General features: G+C 36.8%; 1 protein-coding gene across 1 annotated transcript in view; it reads left to right on the top strand.

The window, feature by feature from the left end:
* Positions 1-20,173, top strand: part of USH2A (usherin) — a 374,541-nt gene that overhangs the window by 67,161 nt on the left and 287,207 nt on the right. The window contains 6 exon segments of the mRNA XM_063152181.1: positions 1,479-1,662; positions 6,705-6,868; positions 10,781-10,939; positions 15,436-15,930; positions 17,333-17,605; positions 19,863-20,020. Of these exon segments, the coding sequence (XP_063008251.1) occupies positions 1,479-1,662; positions 6,705-6,868; positions 10,781-10,939; positions 15,436-15,930; positions 17,333-17,605; positions 19,863-20,020 (1,433 nt within the window).

Below are 20,173 nucleotides of genomic sequence, written 5' to 3'. Positions count from 1 at the left end.
AACTTGAACAAAGATTTGAGCAGTAAAATTCTAATGTTTTCAATTTGTTTAGTTTCTCTGCTATTTGGATATGAACTCACAGTGCAGCACTGCTGCAAAGACAGAGAATACCACCCTAGGGGTGTATATATACAGCTATCTCTTGTAAGACAAATAATCAGGCCTTGGGCAATATGACATGTTACAATATAATTTTGGGCTACTTATTATAAAGCAGGACATCGGGAAGTTATTGGACAGCAAAAAATATTCAGTAGCTGAGAACATGGCTTAGAAACTACTGATTGAACTTGATGTGAAGAGAGGGCAAGTGTCTGAGAAGTCTGTGCAAATGCTGCATATCTCAGTAGCAGATGAAATTTTTCTATTGAAGTTGGACAATAATAACTAATAGCAACCAGCTAAGGGAGATAGAAACTCATATCAAGGGCCCTATTTTAGAATTCATGTTCCAAGATAGGTCATTGTTGCTGTCTAGTGTCTCTTAATACTGTGGCACCAGGATCTTTTGCAGAGCTCTCAAGCATTGCTACATTTTAAATAAACTGTACTCGTCCAAGGGGGGAGGAAAAAAATAAAGAGAAGACCAACTTGTGTGAATAAAACAGTTAAATATTTATTAATAATCAGGTAAAAATAGAATATGTTTTGGAAACTTAGGTAATTATATTTTTACTGTGTGTGCCATTACTTGAATTGTCTTCTGATCAGAAAGAAATTATTACAATGAAATAAGGCCATACATTGTGAAATAGGTTATGCAAGTGGAACAGCATCATTAAGAGAATGTGTGTAAAAGCTCTTTCATTAGGAACTTCAGGTAAGGTTGTGAATAATGGGTAAATTCTTGAATGGCCAGATTAGAGGTGTATGTGACTGTATTTTTCAGTAATAGATAAATATCAGCATAAATAAAGATTGCTTGTAAGTGCAATAGGATGAAATATGGCATAGCAGAATCATACCAAATGTACTGTGGGAAATGTGAAATGAATGCTCAGATTCATAATTTGAAATAATACAGGAACAGGACAGGGTTGAGGGTGAAAGCTGTTTAATACCAGATCAGTAACTTTCTTTTACCAATTTCTTAGTTTCTGTGAAAGTATTTGTGTAGGTTACAAGCTCTATGTTAAAGAGGAGTAAAATATAAATAAGAAATGCTCATCAAATACTGTTTTTACAAAGAAAGTCTATCTTATTTCAAGGATTAAGTTGAGCACTGTTGAGAAAAATGAGGAGACATTCTTAAGAAGCTACGTGCATTTCTTATGGTTTGCAGTTGGCCATTTTCAGAGCTGAGCTCTCAGACTGGAATGGACAAATGTCTCTTCACTTGTGCTGCATTTATGAGTATTTCTCATGTCCTTGGGTCTTTCCCCACAGAAATGTTAATGTATTCCCCCTGTTTTGCGTTTGCACTGGCTAAGAGTCTGAAGAGAGATAACCAACATTCTCAAAATCCCTGTCTTTTGCAGGTTTTTATTTTTCTCCATCCAGCGCCACTGGCTGTCTGCCATGCCTGTGCCACACAGCTGGTTCTGTGACTCAGATCTGTGATGCCCTCACCGGCCAATGTAGTTGCCAAGATGCCTCTGTAACAGGACGGACTTGTGAACATTGCAAAGAACTTTATTTTGGATTTGACTCTGTCACAGGGAGGTGAGTTTTTCTTTTCTTACAGGTCACTTATAACCTCCTTGTCACATTTTTTCTCATGGCTCAGTCAAGGGTTTAGTGACAATGGAAAGATATGTTCTAGGTAGGTAATCCTTCTATGAGTTCATGTGTCCACTCTGATTTACATGTGATACACTACACAATCCCCTGTGCTCCCATGAGATGAAGAAAATAGAAATTTTGCTAGGATTTAAGTAGTAACAGCATGAAAGGTCTATAAGGCTAAGTTATAGCAATTTGTTAATTGTTTCCCTATGTTTTTTCTGCATCTTCAGTAAGGTGTGTTGTTTTCTGAGGTGTTAACCATTGACTATTAAAATGCAGGTAATTTGCCATTCTTACAAACTAGTGAATGCTATTGAAGATTTCAGGAAGATTTAATGGGGGATCGTGGGGAGAGAAGGAGAAAACTACAGATATCCCTGACTTCCCAAATTTCTTTTGGTAAAAGCAGTACAAAATTCACTCCACCTTGACTCTTAAAAATTTGTTTTTCTGAAGCAGTGCATTCTTTTTCAACATTTTCTTATGTGCCACAAGGTAAATTGTATTTCTAATGCAGCCTGGCATCTTTAGGTACATGGATTCCCTGGATTGCAAGGGGAGAACATATATATAATATAGTGCACTGTTATTTCAACTACTGCACTATCTTTTTTTTTTTCCAGGATCATCTTTCTTGCCTAGTCCTCACAATCTCAATTTCCTTTTAAAATATTGTCCAGAAAGATTGCACGGCTCTTATGCTATTATCTTTTCATACAGACTGATGGTGTTAAATTGTTTTGTTATATTTGGTATTTTTGCCTTTTAAAAAACCAAACCCACATACCACAGGCAAAAGCAAAACCTGTACAATGTTCCCCTCCCTCTTCTCCTCTCCCCTAACTAGTCTGGGGTAGACATGCTTTTAGGCAGTGATTAGTAATGTCATCCTGCATATATTTGACATTATTCTGCAGATTTTTCACTTTAACTTTTATGTTACTGTCACTCATTAGGAGATTTTTTAAATTATTTTTTACTGTTTCGGGTCACAGAGGCATCTGCTAATAGCCATAAAGTAATCTGTAGGAATAAGGACTTCCTATTTTCACTTCCTGTCATTTCTAATGGTGAGAAATAAAGACTGTGTAATATTAAAGTTCCCTTTGAAATATATTTTCCTTAATATTAATGATATCTTTTTATTTTAGTTACTTGGAATAGATTCTCCCTTCACCCCTCAGTTTTAGCACATTTGTGCTAAGCAATAGCTTTTCTGAGCTAGATACTGGCTTTCAAATACCTGCATTTTAACCTGTCTTTTGCAATTCAAAATGTGGAAATATAAATCATCTAGATCCAGACCTTGTAAGAATAGAAAGTTTTTAGAGTTCTGGGATTTGAATCTGAATTGGCTTTAATTCCTTAATACTAGTTAATCCTCATGGCAGTATTGAAGACTACTCTGGTTGTATGATGAACTTATGTTGCATTTTCTTGGCTCTCTTTTCATTGTTGTCTTCTTGGGCAGTGTACCTCTGTTCCTCAGGCAGAAACTTTTATCCACTGACAATGATAATGCAGGTCTTTATTTGTTAATCTATTTTATTCCATTTCTTTAACTGTTAATATCTTCATAAAAAGAGTAATATGCTTTTTGTTTCTCCATAAAGTTGCCAGGTCATTTAAGCCATCCTTGCTCCAAGTGTCTCTTTTAAGGACAGAAAAGGATGTGAGCTATCTGTAGTGGCAAAGACATATCTGTCTTTGCACAGTAGCACAAAAGAAGCAGAAACTGTGATACACAAAGATTGTGAGGCTTTAAAATTCTCCCACTCTGACTGCATATGTGAGCTGATTTATTTTGTGCTGTTTTTGAGATAAAACAGGAACTCCATAGTCTTTAATGCATTTCAGGTTATGAAGCCGGAAAATTTCTTGGCTTTTAACAAATTAGGAATACTGAGTGTTTGCAGCAATCTGAGCAGGTCTGTAATGGTTGTGAGCATCTGTACACATTTGAAATGCTTTACCTCTGTATTGTTTACTATAATGAACTGGTCAATGAACATCACAAATTGTTTATCTATTTATATATATATCTTGACAGATTACTGTTTATGAAATCTATTTAGCAAGTGAGGTTTTCCCATAAGGATGAAAAATGAAGATTTTAAACAGATTGCTGGAGAGGCTCTAACTGCACCTAGAGAGTCAATGTAATAAAGGTTTCTCTATATTAATATTACAAAAACCATTTATCCTCAGAAAATCAATATCACAATTCATCTTGGCATGACATTTCTCTTTCCATGTTTTAAAAGTCTGTTTTCCTTGATTATATGTAATTCTGTTTTAATAAAACTCAAATAAGTTTGACTTACAGTACCTTGAAAAAGTAGCATTTGACAAGAATACTGCAAATATTTTTCACGTGATTAAAAGTTACTTATCTTTTTTAAAAGAATTGGATTTTTTTTGAAAATTCATAATTGACTGAATCCTTAATTCTGACTGAAAAGCATGAACTATGCCTAACAATAAATCCAGTTCTAGTTTTTTGCAGTTAAAGAACATGATGCGCGTGATTACACAGAAATAATGTGTAATCCCATGGAGCAGAATATGGTGGAATATCTGCTGTTATTTGCAGGATCAGGAACCTCATTCAGTATAGGTGAAGGTAGGGAGCCTACACTTTTCCTAGAAGAAAAATGCAACAAGGAGAAAGGAGCAGCCCCACCCTGCCAGGCTGAGAACTGTCACTGTGACTATATGGGTGTTGAGTGTGGTTGTCATGTGTGAATGATAATCAAAACTAGAATAATCAGGAGACCCTTATTCATAAGAGGTGCAGCAATATACAGGAGCAATAGGAGAAGCTTGTCTTTCTCTGTTTATCTATCAAGAAACTTTTGTTAACATCGCCCCCATACTAAATAATCAGCATGTAATGAAATTATGAAATAATAATAAAATACTGTCTCACTGAGTAAAATTTTTTTTATAACTTAACTGGGTTTAGTTAAAGTACTCTAAACAAAACCTCTATTTAAAGGGGGATTTGGTTGCACTGTCCGTAGATGAAAAGACTTTTGAAAAAATTGCCCTTTTCTCTTGACTGTAAAAGAGAGCAAACCACAGTATAGTGGCTTCCAAGAGAGAATGTATTTTATTTATTCTCAAAAGGATATTAGTCCATAAAACAAATTTGCAGCTTATTTTGCAGCTTTAGCTTTTATCAGCCTTTTTAAGGGTGTTGAATGATTCCCCAGGAGATCACACAGCACGACCTGCTGTGGAGTAAAGGAGCTCTAATACAGAGAGCTCTGCAATAGGCAGAAAATGTATGTGAAGAGTTTCCTTAAGCTTGTTTAAAAATCTGTCACATTTAATGCCTATTTCACTGATTATTGACCTGAATTTTAGTGTCCTAATGTGAAAACAGTTTCCACCTTCCCCTCCTCTCTCCCTTGCCTCAAAAAGCTGATACCTAAAGAATACTTGAACTCAGTTTTTTTCTGCTTTCATGAAGATAGTAGGAGATACAGACCAAGGTGTGATGGTGGTGACTGGGAAGATGGCAAAGTAACTTGTGTAAGGGCACCACAACATATTTCCTTAGGTCTGGTGAAACTGGCCAAGGAAAATCAGCCAAATATAAATTGACTCTTTAGTCTTAGGGTTAGCAGAATAAAGGGGGTAGAGCCTTAGACTTCTCTGGAGTCTTTTTTTTTTTGCTGCTTCATCACCTTGGGACCTGGCATCTGGAGTAATTTTAAAATTCCCTTGAGGCTGATGCTGCTTATGCCCTGAGGATTGGAGATTTCCACCTCAGCACAAGGGGAGGGAAATGCAGACTTCCCAGTATGTTTTAGCTGCGGTGTACCTTCCCACCTGTTTCCCAGACCATGGCTTTTCAGATCTCTTTTAGTCTGCAGCAATTAAAATATAGTGAAATTAGAATCTAGATGGAGAAGTTTTATTTGCCGTTGTTGACTTTGTTATGAGTAATAACAGCAGTCTGTATTGCAAGGGGTAGCATTGCAGTATTTGTAGTCATTGCTTTGCTTAATTTATGACATGTTCAAACTCTTTGAATATTTGTACAATCTGACATCGGTATCCATGCTATAAATGAGTGTCAGTGGGGAAATAGTGTATCAGGTGAAGAGCAAGTTGATCACAAGAGGTTTCACATGCAAAAGCCAAAGGATAAATTAATCCTGAAAGTATTTTACTGGTCCCAGAGAGATTTACAGAATTGAAGCATGGCGTTTGTGTGATACCAGTGCATTTAATTTTTTTGTTCTTTTTAATTTAAAAATAATTTACTTGTAGATTTAATTAATTATTCACTGTAGTTATTTCAAATTTTGTCCTTCAGGCTCTAAAAACACTGTGCTTTCTGTTAGAATATTAGTATTTTTGCTGTTTTGTTTCCTGTCACTGTTTTAATCTGAGTTTTTCTCCACTCTGTTTTGGTCGCCATTCATTTTCTTTTATTCACAGCATGTAATTTTTTTCAACCATAAGTTGCCTTTGTGGGCAAGAAATTATTAGTTGATTTATTTTTTCCAACTAAAGCATAGTTTTCCCTGAGGTAGAAGGTTGCCTATTTTGTGCAGGAACCTCTTGAGCTGGTTACATATGTATCACTGAACTCTGCAGCTCTCGAGAAAGGTTGTGTGAGTAAGAATGTAAGACTGAGTGCATAATGTGATTATTACTGAACATTATTGTCCAGTTTGTGTCTGGATCAATATATATAAAAGCTCTTTAATTCTAAGCCATTTTTATATAAATTAGAATATTATTGTGGCAGCAAAATATTTATTTTTATAAATATTTCACTGCCAGAAATACTTTTTGCAAGTTTTTTTAATCAGACTAATAGATTTTCTGCTCTGTTTCAGACTACTGAACTGTTTATGATGTTTTAATTATGTCGCCCAAGAATCTTTTAAACAAAACCCTACTGTGCTTAACTGAAGTGTTGATGTGTGTTGATGACTTCCTTGATTTGTTTTTGTTTATAGATGTCAGCACTGTAATTGTCATCCTGCAGGAGCCATTAGTGGGACTTGTCATCTTGTTACTGGACAGTGTGTTTGTAAACAATTTGTAACTGGCTTGAAATGTGACAACTGTGTTCCTGACGCCAGTAATTTGGATGTCCACAACCTCTTTGGCTGCAGTAAAAGTAAGTGGATGTTAGGTCTTAAAAGCATGTCTTTTAAATTAAAGTTTTTAATTGATTTAGTGAGTATTGAATTGGGTCAGCAGTAAATTATTTCCTCCCCACCCCCAAATGTAAGGTCACTGAAGTTTGAGTGATTTTTACTGTATTGTAGGATTGTTTTCTACAGAGATGTGTAGAATCCTTTGTGTCATACACACATTAGGCTTGTAGTTTAACCCAGGGGATAAGGGTTAAACTACAAGGGACAACCCATAGTTTCCTTGCACATTTTCTTTGTAGTGACTAATCCAGAGTTCATCTTTTAGTCAAAAATGCAGCAGCGTTTGTACAACTTACAGTTTAGCCCCCTTTCCTGCCGCTGACAGGAGGCAGGACATCTGCCTTCAGAAGGTCTGAGGAACAGAAGGTCTTGTGAAAACCTACTCCTGGTGATTAATTCCAAATGTTCTCCTCAGTGCAATGTAGCTTTGCCTTTCTCCTCTTGGGACACTTTTTCAGTCAGTTTGGGAAAATTATGTGATGTGATGTAACAAAGCATCATAAATTGGCATGTTTGAGGTGGGGTCAATGCGATATTGAGGGTCAAATCATGAATTGTAATGAAACAAATTGCAGAGGAACATATGGATATCAAGATCACCAGCACACAGTCTCCAAGCTGGCAGAGTTATTAAAGAAGAAAAGGCAAAAGTATACGTCATAAGAAAATTCAGTACTTAACTTGTCTTTGGGTCAATGTTCAGACATGGGTTTTGAGGGCATAATACCAAACCATGTGGGAAGGAGCTCAGGTCACTCTGGAAAAGCTGTGTTCCATTTTGGTGGCACACCTTACTGCCATACACAGGTAACAGCCCAGCCTTGGAAGCCTTGAAAGCAATGAGTGAAGAACTCTGCAGGTGGTAGGTGAAAATTTTTGTCAGCAGGCCTAATTAATAATGGTCACACTGGTCATAATGCAACAACAGGCTTAGACATTCCCAAGTTATCTCTGGAATATGCTTCTGGATCTTCCCTCAACAAAATATTTCTTTGTGTGTTCTGCATGGGTATTTATATGATATTCATAACTGTGATATGTGAAAATCATAGATTTTCAAGCAGAGATGCAAATGCACAAAGTATTTACAGGTAGAGACCGCTATCGCTTTGTATTTTTATTTAATTTTAAATCAGTTTAAATTTCAAATCATATGCATGGTAGAATGCATGGCGTTATAAATGGTCATAAATATCCTATAGAGAATGATTTCTTTCTGAAGACATTTTTTTTTTAGCTTTTCTCAAAGTTTGGAAGTATTTAAATAGTTTTGATTCCTTTTTCCCCATACTCTTCTGTAAAAAGCACAGTATCTATTCATTGTTCAGGCAGTTGATTGGCTCGTTGTTTCTTTAAAAAATGTAAGACGTTTCAACTGAATGTGTAATAATAATAATACATGGCGCTTTTATGATGCTGTTCATCTTCAAAGTGCTTTACAAACATAAGCCAACCTACTTATTTGTGTTGGGATACACATTGGATAAAGGTCAATAGCAATTCAACTATAAAATTGATTAATAATAGTATGACATAGAGAAATAATATAATAGATTTTAGTTAGATAAAAGTACATCAGGCAGTATTCTGAATGACAAGCGGAGTCCTCTTCTGGACATAGAGGATATAGCAATTGGAGTCTTTTGGTTATTCATACCAAAATATTTGAACTTGTTGCACACATGTGGAGCTTTGCCTGGCGTGGCATTTGTTGTTATTTTCATTGCAGAACAGTATTTTGTTGACACATTCATTACTGGTTATAAGTCTTTGCCAAGGGAAGCAAAAGTAAGTTGCTGTTACTGTCCAAATAGCATTCTTTAAGAAAAAGAGTTTTTTTATTTAGCAATTTTTCTACTTAACAGTATCTTAGATGCTGCACAAAAATGTACCATGAAGTACTTTGCTTACTATTTAAAATTCAAACCAGCAAAAGTCTGGAAGCAATATGCAGTAGTGTGAGATTGCCAGTGGAGAATGAAGGTGATGCTGGTAAATTGCTGTGATTGCTCAGGTCTTGTAAGTATATATTACATGGAGAGAAATTCTTTTAAATGCCAAAGGGATTTAGGAGCACTTGTTTCCTCTGATTCTCAAACTTTACTCCTGTAGAAACTTTAGCATACATTTACTTCCTAAGTGAGACAAACTCAAAAGTTGCAGATTGGCATCAGAACAACCTATGCATTGTAAGGGGAGATGATGATTATGTTCAGTTCAATCCAATGAATTCTAGAAATATTTTGTGCTATTTCTTGGCTGAGAGATTGCAGTAGAAGCAGGGCTTTTAATTATCTTACTCTAAATAAAAAGCTTCATCTCACTTTCCAGATTTGTATTAAAAACCTGTATATAGTGTGCCCACTGATTTTGGTCTAAGTCTCTACATCTATCACTTGTGTGGCTTGAGGTCCTCATGACATTTTCTGTCTGCAGCTTCATTCTTTGCTTCTTGTCTCCTGTTAGCTTGGCTGAACAGATTTTAGTAATTAACTTTTGGTGGTACTAAGCAAATATCCACATAATGAGGAGGATGATAGTTTATAAAAGAAGAGAATAAAATCCATGCTTCAAATCTTGATGTTCTTCTATAATACTTAATGTAGGGGAAAAAAGTTAATTGGGTGGTTCTGAATCCAGCTTCTGGTACCTTACTCCATGTGCTGATTTCTGTGCTGCCCTGGACTATCCTCATTCCTTGAGAAAAATGTTTTCCTCTATATCCACACTCCCTTGGTGAAGAGGATGGGGAAATGGCACAGTCTGCCTTTGATAGCAGTCACTATCTGCCAAAACAGACCTGTCTTGTTCTGTGCTGATGCATGGTGTAGGGGACAGAGGGTAGGGCTTTCCTCAGTGTAACTGGATTACTGGAGGTCCTACAGCAAGCTGTGGACTCATGCTCTGACCTGAATAATTACATAAATATAGAATCATGGAATCATCTAGGTTGGAAAGGACCTTTGAGATAATAGAGTCCATCTATCAAAATGTATGTTTATGTTAACATGTGAGTATGTATGTATATTAAGTTTAATTTCTGATTATTAGCTATTACCTTAGGAAGGACCATGATTACACATTTGGATGACAAAAGAGTCGTAGGAGAGATTTTGAATGCTCTTTCTTAAAATGTGAGGCACTTGGCTTTTGAACTTCAAGCTTGTTTTTCTCTTTAATAAAGTAACACATTTTTCAAAGTCAATAGAGGTAGTAGGAGAGTCAAATTTTGGCAAATTAACATGTCAAGCTGATTTCTTAAACTGTTAAGATACCTTAGTCTCATGGATTTGAATTTTACTGGAAACAAATGGAAGCCAATTGCCTAAATAAACTTAAATTTTGCCCTTTATGTTTCTGTGATTTCATTATATTAAGTAAGCTTATTTTAACACTTCAGTAAAATCTGGACTTAGTTGGACTTTCCGGTTGTATTTTACTTGAGGAGTTTATGCCTGGTCTGTGCTAAAATGGAATGAATCTTTTGAAAAAATAAATCCTAATTGAAGTAGAAACTTCAATAAAGCAACCATATAAATAAATTCTCATTTTATAAAGATCTTGAAATACATTTAAAAGAAACCCCACCCCACCTGTTTGGAAAACACTTGCTTTATTTTGGGGTGGAATGGGGGATTAAGTTTATTCATAATTTATTTAAATATATACATTTTTTCATGGATAAAAAACGTTGTTGAAGAGCATTTGGATGGGTTGTTGTAGTCTATTAGTGTCTTGCCCTGGTGACTGTACATTTACTCAAAGGGATTTTTGGTGAAGAATGCTTAGCAGTTTCTTTGCATTTTTCTCTAAATTTGTGTGATTATTGATTACCTTGATTTTTACATCCTCAGTTTTTGTGTATGTTTTAGCTCCTTTCCAGCAACCTCCTCCTACAGGAGAAGTTCTCAATTCCTCTGCTATCAATCTTTCATGGAGTTCCCCTGACTCTCCAAATTCTAACAGGCTTATTTACCAGCTGTATAGGGATGAGGAAGAAATTTATACAACTGAAGACTACCATCCTTATGGTAAGTAAGGTTGCATCAAAGATTATGTATTTGTCTCTATATGTATCTATATCTATGTGTGGTGTTTCTTAGCTATTTCTCATTCTTGTCATTATCATTCTCTGTGGTTTTGAATATATTATCCTGTTTCCCTTTAATGAATTATTGTTCTGTGTTACTAGTTTTGCTTGAAAGGAATGAATAACTTAGTCTAAAATCTGGCAAATGGAATCACCCAGAATACCTGATAACTATTTTAGTTTTTAATCTGAAAAACTTTAAAATTGACTTTCCAAAAGTATTTATTGAAAATATACACAGATGCCAAAACCTATGAGTCAAAGTCACAGATAAAGAATTACAGTGAACAGAAGAGACCATAATGTGCTTAAACTTCTTTTTTCATCTTCTTGGTTTTAAACTGTTAACAGATAGGAAAGCTTTTTGTGGCCTCTAACTTTTAGCACCTTCTGTTAAGCTATCAGTGTAGCTCCTGATTTGTCTTTAGCAGCACCACTTCTCTCATGTTGAGGCTTGCCAAGGGATCCTCAGAAGGCAGTCCTAAAGGATTCGACACTCTGTCCAAGCTGAAAAGGCCATTTTGTGCTAATATTGATCCACTTATCAAAGAAAAGGAGATGGATTTGGGTACTGTTTATATGTATACATGGCACACAAGTGGTTTTTTAAGAGGACGAGTGTGGTTTAATGCTGCTAAGGTTTGACCTCTGTTCTAGGAGGTTCTTCAATTTGTTGCAGTTTCTTACCAATGCAGCATTAATGTTTTGCAGAAGTTGAGTCTCTCTAGTTGTTGGTGTGTACCCTGGAGGGGAGAGAGAAAAAGAAAGCTGTTTTTCAGTGGAAGCCCAGAACCTTTGGAATGCACCTCACATTTCTATGTTTTGGTTCATGCTGCAGTGTTACAGTTCATTACTATGTGGCTTATGTTGTGACTTTGGGCACTCTGCAGTACATACTGTGAGGAAAGGTATGTGACCCCATGTAAGCATGAGATTAAGTGATTGAGAGAAAGAAATATTAAAAAATGTAGAAAACTAATAGAGAATATTCCAACACCTTAATTTGGTTTAAAGGCCTAACTTCAGTAAAAAAAAAAAAAAGAATTTTAAAAGAAAAGCTATGATATTTCATTGTTATACATCTATTTAGTAATGTACTTGAAACAGTGCATTGTTGAGGATGTTATTTCATTATTTTACCGACATTTCTTTCCTTCTACATTGCAGAAAGCAAAAAAAAATTGTGGATGTATTTAACTGGATAATGAGACATTAATATGTTTCAATTTTAACAAAACATTATCTTCTTAAAAGTTTCAAAAGGCATTTTTGACATTTCCCGGAAATCCCCCTGATTAGTGATATTAAATAATCTGCTGGTGTTTGGATATTACAAAAATACATTGGTAATGCTGACAGAACGTTTCCTAATGCTATTTTTTTCTTAGTATAGTTTGGAATTTGTGATGCTTATGAGGTGAGAGTACAACTGGATTAACATTATCTTATGACTAAATTAGGGCTTTATAAAAAAATTGAACTTCCCAAGGAAAATTAATAATAATCAGCCTGGTGACCTGGATGATAGTATTGCAGAATGCCCAATTAAAACAGTGTTTTCTTAACTGCTCTGGAAAACCTCAGCCTCAGCTTTCCCAGACAGTCTTTGTCTTGAGGATAAAATTAACTACTTGCTCTAAAATGTGAAAAAAAACCCCAAAGTTACTAACAATTTTAACTCCAAATTAAGTTTTTTTCTAATTACTCATAAATGTAACTAAATACAAAATCATAAACTCATTAAGGATGAAAAAGACCTCTAAGATCATTAAGTCAAATGATGAACCCAGCACTGCCATGTCACCTCTAAGCCATGTCTTCAAGTACTACATCTTTTTCTTTGAATACTTCCAGACGTCTTGAGTCTACCAGACTGCTAGACAGTTCATTCCAAAGCCTGACCACCCTTACCATAAATAATTTTTTCCTAATATCTAATCTCTTTATAGCAAATACCCAACCTTCTCTAGCACAATTTGAGGTCGTTTCCTGTCATCCTCTTACTTGAGAGAAGAGCCTGACCCTCAGGCTACAACCTCCTTTCAGGAAGTTTTAGAGAGGGATAAGGTCTCTCCTGAGTCTTCTTTTCTTCAGACTGAGCAACCCAAACTCCCTCAGCAGCTCCTCACAGGACTTGTGCTCCTGACTCTTCACCAGCTCCACCGCCCTTCTCTTGACATGCTCCACCACCTCAATGACTTCCTTGTAGTGGGGGCCCAGGACTGGGCGCAGGATTTGAGGTAGGGCCTCACCAGTGCCAAGTGCAGGGGGAGATCCTGCTGCATCTTCTGCCTGCTCACTACCAACAGACAAGGAGGTCTCAGCAGCCATTTTCAGCTGGCAGTTGTTCCCCAGCCCTGCCTGAAGTACCATGGTTTGCAAGGTCTGAAGATGCTGTAACGTGGTCTCATTACTGCTGCACTCCAGTGATAATGTTGTGATTGCTAGAAGGAGTTGAAGTACTGTAGGCAATTACTGGGCTGACTCTGCTGCTTTTGTGCTGCAATGTCAAAGGTTGAATATCTAGCAATACTCAGAGTTTGTGATCCTCTTCTTAAATTTGTAATCAGGGCAGTGCTGGCTTGCCAGTGTGGATGTACAGAGAGAACGCAGAAATAGCTTCAGCCACTTCATTTGCTTTGCAAAAGTTTATGCATATCTGTGCTCTGACACATAATGTATTAGTCAACGTTAACCATTTCTTAAGGCAAAAGAATGTAGGGTGTTGTGGTTGTACATAAATTCATACTGTGCTGTGATGACTAAGATGTGTAACTCCTTCTGGGGAATGCACAGGAACAATTAATGGCAATTGATACTAAAAAGATGCTAAAAAAACTACTAACTAAGAGTAATGGAAAGTAGGTGTGTGTGGGAACTCAGCACACATCACTCCGGATGTCCAGAGTTCTGAGAACCCTCTTGGGGGGCTCGGAAGACCTGGAATGTTGCCCAAAGCACCCGGTGGCTTGACTTTGATCCATCTAGGGATGTGCCACCTGTGCATGAGGGCATGAGAGGCACTCAGGTTTGAATGGCGCAGGAATGATATATTTACAGGGTGAAAATGTAGATTTTAGGGTTTTTGGTATAAAGGGTAATGGGAACAAGATGGAAGAATCAGGGCATGTCTCGTCCTTCTTCTTTCTTCTTGTCATCCATTTTCTGTGATGATGTTCGCACCTGGGGATTAGTTTAGAGTAGAGAAGTGCACTGTCTAACATAGGTGATAGGGATTGGGACATAAAAGTAAATATGATATACGTAGTTTGTAGTATAGAAAGACGACACCGCCTCGGAGGGGGTCAGAGAGCCTTTAGCTGCCCTGCAGTTCAAATCTTGGCTGGGCAGAAAGAAAAACTTTGTAGATAAGAAATAATAAACAACCTGAAGATTGAAAACTGAAGAGTCCAGTCTCCTCCTTCAAAGCTCGGGCTGCTCAGAACCATCCCACGCACCTTGGGGCAGAGACAGACGACAGGTCCTGAGAGGTGTGGCAGCAGTGCTCTGGTCACAGAGAGCAACAGATAACTTTCTCAGGCATAGTGCTGGGAAAAGTCTGTGAGGAGATCAGAGACAAGAATGAAAAACAATTCTTAATCTTGACTTGCTGCACCTGGTATTGTGAACATGTGGATATGTTATGGAGATTTTTTTATCAATGGGTGGTTTCTTAATTAGCCAATGCTGATGGTGTTTGGATTGGAGGACCAATTAGGTCCAGCTGTATTGTAACTGTTTGTAAAAGAGCAATGGGTTTCTTAATAAAGATATATATGATCAGCCTTCTGTGAATCATGGAGTCTATGCCAATTATTACCTGGCTAGGGACCCATTTGCTGGGACAAGTAGGGGGGAGGAAGGTAAATACAAGCTTTGTATATACCTTTTTAATAATTATTTGCACTTTTGTTTCACTTCTTATCCAAGAGCAAATGCTTTTCAAATGAGGTTTTAAGCATTGTTATAGAAATGAGGAAGTGAAAGCACACAAAGTTGAAATATTTGGTCTTATGCCATCAAATTAATCAAAAAAAGAGGTTTGAAAGTTTGCACAATGGTTTGGGGTTTTTTTCCTTAATTATATTCTCTAATATTGATGCTGATTTACATTTGAAATAATTATTTTGAAGAAAAAGAGGAATGAGAAGATAATTGTATTAATTTTCATGATTAAAGCAGGAACTAGAAGTTCAGTGGAAAAATAATTTCTCTAATGATGCTAATGTGCAAGGGAAGATTGTAAAGGATAAAGGGGACCTTTTTTTCCTGCGCTAAAAAAACCTGAGAAGTTGCAATGTTTATAATCTCAAGAAAATCATGTGGACAGGCATAAATATGTATTGGATTAGAGCTGGACAGAATTTAGGTATAGCAGTTAAGGTTATTTTTAATGTGTTAGACTGATACAGTTTTCTTCTCACCTGTTTGTTTCAGGTATTCAGACCTTCACCGATGTCATGTTAGCTCCATATACCTTCTACTCCTATTATATCCAAGCCAGCAACGTTCATGGTTTTACAAGAAGTGACTCAGTGACATACAGAACAAAATCTGGGACACCTGTAGGAAGCTTGGATTTAAATCCTATCTTTCCTGTTAGTCACCACTCTGTTTTACTTTACTGGACAAGCGTCTCAAATGACTCTGGGCCCATAGAGAAATACATTTTGACTTGTACTAGCTCGGTTGATCTGCAGCCTTGTGGTCAGTATGAAGGCTTAAAGACTTCAGCAATTATTTGGAATCTCATTCCATTTACAAAGTATGTTTTTTCTGTGCAAGCTTGTACTAGTGGAGGCTGCTTAAAGAGCCAGCCAGTAACTGTAGTTACTGCACAGGCTCCTCCAGAAGGGCTACACCCACCGACCGTGGAAACCATCAGCTCTACAGAACTGGCTGTGGAATGGTCACCACCTGAGAAACCAAATGGTAGGATATTGTCTTTACTTTTGTCAGTCAAAGTCTTTGCAAGGGAAAAGCAACATTTCCCCAAATCTCATTAGAATATGCCTGTCCACGCACCATGCACTGAGAAATGAAGTGAGACATTTTCCTAATTTGCCTATATGCTATTAAGTGTATCCTCAGAGTCTGTGTTTTATTCTTCCAGAGTCCAGAAATCCACTGACTGTTTGGTCCAGGATTTAGCACTCAGTGGCATCTGCTGCAGCAAAAATCACATTTATAATCAAACTTTACAGTAAAATTAATTTTTTCCTAATTTGCCAGATATCTTAGTTCAGACAGATGTGGTAGTATTGCCTGACAAAAGATAAATAAGCAGATAACAGTTATGGAAAATATTCTAAGAATTAACAGAGAAGTCTGTTTTTGAAACCATCCGTCATGTGCAGTAGCCAATTCTATTACCAGTATAACTTTGTTAGGGATTAGGTGATTGCCAAGAGTTGCTGGTCTAACTTGTGTAATAATATTTTAGGTTTTTGAAACTGAGAACACAGCTGTTGTAGGATATCACTTCTGTGATACCACTAATTTTGTTGGTAAAACTATCTTTTAATATATGAGCAATGGAATTTTGTGAACTTGCACTAACATGCACAAGTATTTATGCATGTGAAAACAAGCATTTTTATCTGTTCACAAAATGGGTGTCTGTCTTTGGGGAGCTCGGCTTTCACTTTGAGCATCTAATTTTCCACCTCTTTCCAAACTGGATAGGAAGAATGCCCACACAAGAATAACTGTGTGTTTAGAGGGGCAGTATCTACAATGCAGGTCATGATATTTACTGTTGGCGTCTCAACCTGTGTCATACACTTTTCATAGTCCATAGGCATGACGTGCATCTAATGGCCAGCACAAGCAGATTTAAGCAATATTCTCATATTTGCCTCGATGTCTGGTCTGATTTCCTGGTGTCTCCAAAGACAAAGAGGAAAGCTCTTTCTCCCAAGCAACCTCTCCAGTTTAGTGCATGAATACAGACCCAAATGCATAAATTTTATGGCAGTTATCTCTTGGCTTTACAAGAAATCTCTGGTAAGATTTCTTAAGATCTTCTAGTTAAACTACTTTCACCATCCAGCCTAAATAATGTATTGGTTCATACCACAACACTGATTGGTTTTTTTACTCCAGAGTGGTGAGGCTTTCCTGTCTATATAACAATTTTGCATTGATATAAAACTGATGTACATGTATCTCCTATCCAGTAATATGTTTTAAAATGTTGGCATTAAAATAATTAAAATGTCACTCAAAAGTTATCTTCTCTTTATCTTAAAAGAAAAGTAAAAAGAAATTGGTACTTTAGTAGAACTCCAGATATCATTTAAATTCACTTTTTTTTCCTGGCCTTTTCCTCTAGGTATAATTATAAGATATGAACTTTACATGAGGAAAAAATTAAAATCAGCTGGGAACTTTCTTCCTCCTGAAATCCGTATTTTCCAAAGCAGTGGATGGCTCAGTCCTCAGCCAATTGTGGAATCTCAGAATGAAAATGCCTTGGCTCCACCACAGACCAGTACCACAGTCATTGATCTGGAGCCATTCACAGAGTATGAATTTTATGTGCTAGCAGTAAACATGGCAGGTAGCATATCTTCAGATTGGGTATCAGGACGAACAGGAGAGGCTGGTAAGCACTGGTTTGAATTTATTTGATAGAAATGAAAGGAAAACGTAGATCAACATGTATTCTTAATTTTCCATAGAAGTGTTTAATGATGGTTAACTAGGGATAAATTCCCATTTTTAACTAATTACAGATAGATCAGATGATTACAGAACTGAATATGAAAAGCAAAATAATTTTCTTCACAACATAATATCATGTTGTTGTGAAAATAATCCATATCAATTAACCCTATATTTAAACTACAAGATTGCAAAATATACCAAGCAGTGTTTTAATTTGAATAACTTGAAAGGGTTCCCTTTTCAGGACTATAGTGCTTGAAACTTCTGATGAGACCCCATTAGTGAGAGATGCCTCTATCCAAATTTAGGTTCAAATGAGACCATATGCCGAAGTCAATTACATGGATTTTATTTAACAGCAAATGTGAGGTGTAGAGATAGAAAGAAAGAGAAAACTCAGTGGGGAGACAGTGATCAACAGAAGATAGTTACCTCCCGTGGATCCAGCAGTGTCCTGTTAGTCCTTCTTCACTCTGGTCTTCTCAGTGGTGATTCTGAGGTCATTCAAAATTTTTCACAATTTATACTTTTTAGCAAATAAAGGAACTAATTCTCATTGGCTGCAGAGTTCTCTTATTCTATTGATTAGAGGATTCCCTTGCTTCTAATGCTAATTTGTCTCAGTCTTTCTCTTTTTTTTTGGTGTCAGTGGGGTTCTTGGGTTGATGGGCTGTGAGTCGGTGGTCACGATCTCCCCTGATGGATTTGCCTTTCACCCAGTCAGAGCTGATTTCAGCACAGTTGCCAAGTTGGCTTTTGTTGTGGCCCATAAATCTTGCATTCTTTGTGTCCACATCAGTGATACATCCTTCTTCTCAAGGTTTTTTAACCTCAGGCTGGGTCTGAGATAACATCTGGACAATAGTGCCATCTTTATCTTATCTCAAGTTCTTGCTATGGTGGCTTATCTTACAGTCCAGGTTCGAGGTATCCAGAGAAGCATATTCAGGGTAGCTTCAGTGATTGTTGGTGTTTGCAAAAGTCATCTGTCCCAATACTTGGGGTGATCTTTGTTTGACCAGTGATATGTGTGTGGGCAGTTGCTTCTTCACACAGTTTGCTGAAGTGGGAATCTTTGTCTGGATGCTTTTAACCAGAAGGAGCAAAGCAGATCTCTCATGCCTCAGGCCTGGAGTTAACACCATCCTGTCACTTCTTCTGTGCTTATCTCATGGCTAAGTCTTTTGTATTTGAGACAGCCAACTGTGCTCTTTAACTCCTTACAGCTCTTCATGGGCTTTAATAGAGGCCAAGTGTTATAACAGGGCCCCTTTTTATCAAAGCGTAACCAGTTTGCAGCCTCTTGTATTATGACCCTTCTCTTCAGATTTTCAAAAGGGCTTTGCCATATGACATATTATTTCAAATATCAGCAATTTATTTCAATGCTTTCAGTAGAATTCTATGGTTTTCAGATTGATAAAGCCAATGATTAACAATTAAACATCTCTCTTACGTTACTTATGCTTTTGTTTGATGCTCACTTGAAAATCATGTCCTCAGTCATTTGCTCCAGCAAAACAGCAGGCTAAACGAATTCCTCCTTCAAAAATGAGACTTTTTTGCTTATCTGTTTCTTAAATATTATACGTTATAAAAGTGTTAAATTGTATTTGGGAAGAGGTCCATTAGTGCAGTTGTTTGTATGTAGCAGAAGTGCTGTGAGTTGGTATCCTATTATTACAGAGGAATCAGGTGGGGATTTAACTGCAGTGCAAACAATCCTTTAACAGATTTACTATGGAAGACAAGGGAACTGTTTTGTAAGAAGTGAGAGACATGTTAATTTCAAACTGGCCTAGCAAACAGAATTGCTTTTAAGATGCTGAAGTATTGAACACTTTTTGCTTTTATCAGTTTTTTCCCATGTCGCATGAAGTTCTTCTTCAAGGCCTTTTCATTTGTATGTACTTTCCTACCTGCTACAGGGGATAGGACTGTAGTGTTGATTAGTATTTCTTTGAAGACACAGGCAGAGTTTTAATCTGCATTCACAGCCAGAGTAGAAAACAGGAGAATGATGAGTGAAGTACTTATGAAAATAAGGTGAAAATTCCAGCTAGACTTGAAAATAAGGTTAGAAAGGGAAAAGAAATGATTGTCTGAAATGGTGTTTTGCAAGTACAATGAGCAAGCTTGCATTATACATATTGCTCACTTACTTTATTAATATTATTAATTTAACTTTATTTCAGCCCCAGCGTTCATGCCATCTCCATCAGTATTCCCTCTTTCCCCATATTCCCTTAATGTGTCGTGGGAAAAACCTGAAGATGATATATCAAGAGGAGAAGTGATGGGGTTCAGCATCAGTTTGATGAATGAACAAAGGTCTTTGCCACCGTTTTCCCAGGTATTATTGTTAGTTACATTAAGTCTTTCCTAACTGTTAATAATAAAATTGATAAAACCTGATGTCCTCTGAGGTGTTGTGATGAATTTTTCCCTGGTTTCCTGTGTGTTCTCTGATCACCTACAGGTTTGATGCAATGCTATGTGCTACATC

Source organism: Melospiza melodia, chromosome 3 (assembly GCF_035770615.1).
Source record: "Melospiza melodia melodia isolate bMelMel2 chromosome 3, bMelMel2.pri, whole genome shotgun sequence".
Classification (NCBI taxonomy): Eukaryota; Metazoa; Chordata; class Aves; order Passeriformes; family Passerellidae; genus Melospiza; species Melospiza melodia.
Note: the sequence above shows the minus strand (reverse complement) of the source record. Positions and strands in the feature narration are given on the sequence as shown.